General features: G+C 33.0%; 1 protein-coding gene across 1 annotated transcript in view; it reads right to left on the reverse strand.

Moving 5' to 3' along the window:
- The window catches only part of CFAP47 (cilia and flagella associated protein 47), a 573,852-nt gene that overhangs the window by 381,075 nt on the left and 186,693 nt on the right, over window positions 1-6,084 (reverse strand). The window contains exons 23-25 of the mRNA XM_012642083.1: window positions 4,482-4,582; window positions 2,763-2,909; window positions 1,416-1,644 (exon numbers count right to left, since the gene is read on the reverse strand). Of these exons, the coding sequence (XP_012497537.1) occupies window positions 1,416-1,644; window positions 2,763-2,909; window positions 4,482-4,582 (477 nt within the window). The remainder of the gene's footprint in view (window positions 1-1,415; window positions 1,645-2,762; window positions 2,910-4,481; window positions 4,583-6,084) is intronic.

Genomic DNA, 6,084 nt, shown 5'->3' on the forward strand with positions numbered 1-6,084 from the left:
TCATAGCAGCACAATTCACAATTGCAAAGATGTGGAAACAACCCAAGTGCCCATCAATACATGAGTGGATTAATAAAATGTGGTACATGTATACCATGGAGTTCTACTCAACTATAAAAAACAATGGTGATCTAGCACCTCTTGTATTATCCCGGATAGAGCTGGAGCCCATCCTTCGCAGTGAGGTATCACAAGGATGGAAAAACAAGCACTACATGTACTCACCATCAAATTGGTACTAACTGATCAACATTAAGGTGCTCACATGGTAGTAATACTCACTGGGTACTGGTCAGGTGGCGGGGGTGGGGGAGGTAAAGTCACAACTAATGGAGATGGAGCATAATGTATGGAGGACGGGTACGCTTCTAGCCCTGGCTTGGGTGAGGGAAAGGCATTATGTGTAACCAAAATGTTTGTACCTCCATAATATTCCGAAATAAAAAAAATAAAAAATTATTTCTCCCCAAATTAAAACAAATCAATAAAATTTAATCAAAATGTTTAGAGACTAACTTCTTTAAAAGATTCCCTGGAGCCAGATGATTTTATGATGAAAACTACAAATTTCAGCGTATCTGCTCTATTAATTTTCCCACATCACAAACAAAGATAATATATTAGCCAAATCATTCTATGAAGGTGAAATTGTCTAATTAATTTTTAAAAAGTTGACAAAGTTAACATACAGGGAAACGATAGACTTAGCTTAATCTAGCACAGTCTTGAATATAGAGCAGAAATTCTAAATATAGCCCATATAACTGTAGAGATCAATCCTGGATTCCCCTGTGGTGGCAGCGAGTTACCCCAGTGCTGAGAAAGGAGGTAGAAAAAAGCTCTGAAAATCCACTACACCACAACACTATAACAGGTGAAGGGCCTAAACTCCTGTTTAAATTAACAACAGAATTAAGTGAGTTGATATAATCAAAGAAATTTAAGTATTTTAGACATGCTGAGTAATGAAACAGCTCATGAAAGAAAGGAGGTAAATGCATTGGCAAAGAGGAGATGACAGTACAAAGAAACTCTCCCTGTTCACTAACATCACCATCTGTCTACCTGACTATACTCTAGACCTTGGGCTGATGGTTTATTTACACAGAAATGTATAGTTTCCAAAATTCTCAAATTTAGAAGGGCTTTCCTAGCCACAGTTTGCTCTTTCTCATTTCACATATGAGGAAACTGAAGTGCAGAGTTTTTCAGTGCTTGCCTAAAATCATCACGTCTAGAAGAAATTAAAAAGGACATGTATACTAAAGAATTTATATTTGCATTTTTACTCCTTAATGGATCCCTTATAATTTAACAGTCTATAATAAATTATTTAATATCCTTTCACTTAAAATGATCCCAATAAATAGATTATATTTTATGATGTTATACAAAGCAAGGCATGTAACTGTCACCTTCTTATAGTCTCTGGAATAGAAAGGGAATGGGGTCCTTCAGGCCAGCCGAAGAGACCGAACCAGGTCTGAGCTGCATTCACAACCTTCTGAAAGAAGTTATATGCTTTTGTTCCTTCTCCAAGAGTATAGGATTGTTCATTTGTCTCCTCCTTTTTCACAAATCTGTCATCTTTCTTTGATGCTTCATTGTCATCCAAGCCCAAATTTTCAGGTATTATTTCCATTCCTAAAATTCACATTTATTTGTAAAAAGAGTTACTTGACCAATAGAAATAGTCTGTCAGTAATTGTCATTTGTATGTAGATAAATAGAACCCATTCTACAAATTGTTCTATGCTCTCAAACAGAGTCGATTTACTGTATCTTAAAATAAACGTGAAAATATATTTATTTTCAAATACCCAACAGAAATGCTTAAAAATTGCAACAAGAAAAGCAGTTACATTTTTTTTCTTGCCATAATTGTATGAGAAAACATTCCCCGAAGCAGAATCTTTCATTTCTAATTACATTAATATAATGTATTGACAATTTTTCAGCATTACTTATTAGACAAAATTAAACCTCAGCTGAAAAAATTATAGAAACAAAATATTGGCTTTAGATTCAAATTGACTTTCTATCCAAATCAAGCACATCAATAAAACATTTCTGAGTTAAGGACATTTTTGAAAATATAAAATGGTTTTATCTTTTTCTTTAAAGATATCTGCTCATATAATGGTAGCCACACACTAATTTGGTTTGCTTCATTCAAAAAAAAGGAACAAATTTAATATTACCAACATCCAGGGGAAGAAATATTTAAACAGTTAATTGAAAATAATAGTATAAAACTCACATATTTTTCTGTGATCGCCTCTTTCTAAGACAGGAAACCTTGGCTAGAGTTAGATAATGAGGAGAAAAATCCCTTAGTTCTGCAGATCCTAAACTATGCACAGAGAGTGCTTGAGATGTCACAGCAAATTTACTGGGGCTCTGTAGGATATTTAACATTTTAGTTAAATATTACTGCAACATCTGTTGGAGAGCACATAAGCTTAGATTTTTGTACCAAATACACTTAATAAATGGAACTGCGTGGTACATGTTTTGGCCTAGGGAAAAGTACCGACTGAGATACCAAGGGTGCCATCAACCATGAACATTAGAGAACCTCTGCTGTTGATCATTGAAGAGAACTCCCAAAACACATGACCCACTTAAGACTAATGAAAAATTCATGGTTTTCTCCATAAATTTATTTTTACCTTAAAAAGCCTAACTTTTAAATTAAATGAAATTAAGCAGATCATGTCATGGAGTGGGTTTGGGAGGTACATTATATATTTGCCACATACCAACAAATAAATTTCTCCTTTCAGGTTCAGCATCACCAAATTTAGTACTGGTGGATGTCTTTCTAATTGAAGTAAGAGAAGGTGATCTAGCATCCTGGTGGGAAAGCAAATCACTTTCTCTAGTCTTCACAGGACTTCCATGCTGATCTACAAATGACACATTGGGTCATAGTAAATCAAACAAACATTTATGGATTTCACTATCAAATTATTTAACTTGAATCTGTCTAATATATCTGTATTTCTATCTATATATACATATATGACAAAGTAAAAAAAAAAACTCTAAACATCCATTACATATAAAATAAGATGTCAAATAAGAAAAAAATAAAAAACAAAAATTATATGATTTTCTATTAATATAATAAATTAAATAAAATTTATTTGATAAGACAATTGTTATGTTATACTAAAGTTATTGGATAATGAGCAATGTTCAATTTCAGCATAAATAAGGATATGTAAAACATTTTAAATGTTTCTACACCAAAAAATTGGATTATATACGGTGTTCAAAATCAGATATAAGAAAAAAATCAGCAACAAAAGTAATTTCCTCCTAGTTAATTCTGTAATAATATGTTACAAGCTGATACCATTTTGCATATATTTCAATCTGTATTCCAGTTAGAGTTGTATATACATAAGAGTTTGTCACAGTATGAATTCAAATCCAACCATTGGCAGTGCTGATCGAGAAAAGTGAGTAGCCGTGACCTAAGACCAAGCATCAAAATATATTTGTAATTTATATGTATTCATAGTCTAATTCTGCCAGAAAAGCATGATCTGGTCAGTTAGAAAAGTCTGATTTGAAAGCTTGGCACTACCAGTCCTGACAAGTTAAACTGTAGTTATGTTATCCAAATTATCTGAAACACGTTTATCTATAAAATGAAATCAACGTCTCTGAGCTCATGAATTTGTTGTGAGGATTACTTTAAAGGCAATAACAAATAGAAATAAGCAGAATATACTAATTTTATCCAATCTTTCAGTACAAAATCATTCAGAATGTGCCAGAAAATCTTTACCCAATAGGCGTGCATATCCCCAGAATGCTATGCCACTATAAACTTCGTGGAAGATGATTGTTCTTAGTTTATCTCACTATTTCCCCTGCAGCAATTCTCAGCTGGTCAAACGGCCACTTTCTGTCCCACTTTAATTCATCTCACATCTCAACACCTGCTCCCTTTCTAAATCACTGACACTCAAAAACCACAGAAGGTTCTCTCTACTACGGAATAAAAGGTTTAGCACTATGGCTCTGTACCTACATTTTCTTCCTTCTGTCTCTCATCACACTCCCATGCTTTTGTGACATTGCCCTTTGCCCAAATCATCATGTTCAAGGTCATCATCTGTTAAGTTCTACACAAAGGTCATCTCTTCTATAAAGTCATTACAGGTCCCCAACATCAGCATTAATCTCTGCAACACCCCTAAATGCCCAACACTTCAATTGACTCATAGAAAGAGCTCTTAATTCAGTTTTCTTTGTATTAGTTTATTTATGTGTCTTTCACTAGATTGTCAACTTCTGGAATTAAGAGACACTATCATATTCTACTCATAATGATAAGTGCAGCTTTTGGCAGGCAGGTGTTTAATAAACATCTGTTAATTTTAAATTCATTTTATTTCTAGATGTCGGCCTTCGATAACAAGAACCTGTACAGTGAGTTAGAGAGAAATCAGCCATATGTAACTTACCATTCTTTAAACGAATTCTGTGTCTATCCAGATGAATTGCTATATATGGGTAAATAGTAAGAATGCAGTTTTCTGCTGTTGCAGTAACTGGAAGTGAAAACCTAAAAGTGAAAACATTGCATTTTAATAAAATACAATTTTCACATGCAGTAAATACAATGAAAATTTTTTAAGTATCTCAGATGCCTTTAATGATGAAGACATGAGTTATTCATCATTTTTTTGTTCCACTTACTTTGCTTTGTTAGCTGCCTATTCTATCTATCTTAACGGTTTTAAAATATTTACTTTTAAAGATTTTAAGAGAGATTGTGAATTTTATTGTCAAGTGTGCTCTAGGATACATCTTGTAACTGTGAAGGTTCAAAAACACAGATTTAGGAAATTTTACAGTTGAAGGGGTCTCAAGGTTAATTTACTCACATTCTTCTACAGAATCCCTGACAAATGATATCTAGCCTTGGATGACACTACTAGGGAGACACTACCAGGGTGACAGTCATAACTCAGAGACAGCCCATTTCATATCTGGAGAGCTGTATCCTCAGAAGTTCTGTTCCAGAGCAATACAGAATGAAATCTACAATCCATTACAGGCCTTCAAATATTTATATACACTCATTATATTTTCTCCAAGGTTTCTCTTCTTCAGATTTCACATATTTAGAACACCGAAGTGTTCTTTCTACTTCAAGGTCTCCAAATTTGTTACACACCAGTGTCATTTCTTTAGATGACGTTTTGTTTTTTGTTTGTCTTTCTTTAAATGTGTCTGAGAACTGAAAGCAATACTGCAAAACTTATTCAGCCAGTACAGAAACTGTATATTCTATAATCTGCATACTCTATTTCATGAAAGTACTGTGAAATTGTCTTATTATTTTTACCAGCCACAAAACACTCTTAAACTATATTGGGGCTGTCTACCTTATGTGTTAACCCTTGTGCAACTGATTTTTTTAATAGAAGTGTTATATTTTATATCTATGCCATTGTAATATTGCCTCATTAGTTTCATCTCTGCATTACAGCATATTACAAAGATTTTACTATGGAATCATCTATTATCTATCATAGTAGCCCTTTTCATCTAGTTTATGGTCATAGGCCAAGGTGAAATGCCAAAATCCCATATTATAATCCAACTTACTGCAAGTAAAATATAGAATAGGATGAAGCTAAGAAAAAGTTCACAGCTGAAATATAATGAATAGTCAGGTACATTAAAGGAAAGAATATGTTACATGTAATTGAATGATCTCAACCTCAGTTCTACATAAGATATATTTCAATAAGGAATGCATCATCTTTTCTCTTTATCAATTGACATGTATTAAAATTTTATGTGAAATACATATAGAATACTCAACATTGTCTTGTTTAACAAACCCTAATCATTCTGTTCTATGGATCCTAACCACATGTATCAGATTGCTTTGTTGAGGATTAAATTGCATATCTATATGTAATTGTTTTTTTCCATATGATGTCCTCCTTAAAATGAGATTTAAGTTTCCTTGATACTATAAATCAATATTTCTACATGTTGTGTATTTATGCTAAACATAGCAATCAATCAAAATTTCATTAACTAATCAACTAT

This window comes from Propithecus coquereli, unplaced genomic scaffold (genome assembly GCF_000956105.1).
Source record: "Propithecus coquereli isolate 6110/MARCELLA unplaced genomic scaffold, Pcoq_1.0 Scaffold173, whole genome shotgun sequence".
NCBI lineage: Eukaryota > Metazoa > Chordata > Mammalia > Primates > Indriidae > Propithecus > Propithecus coquereli.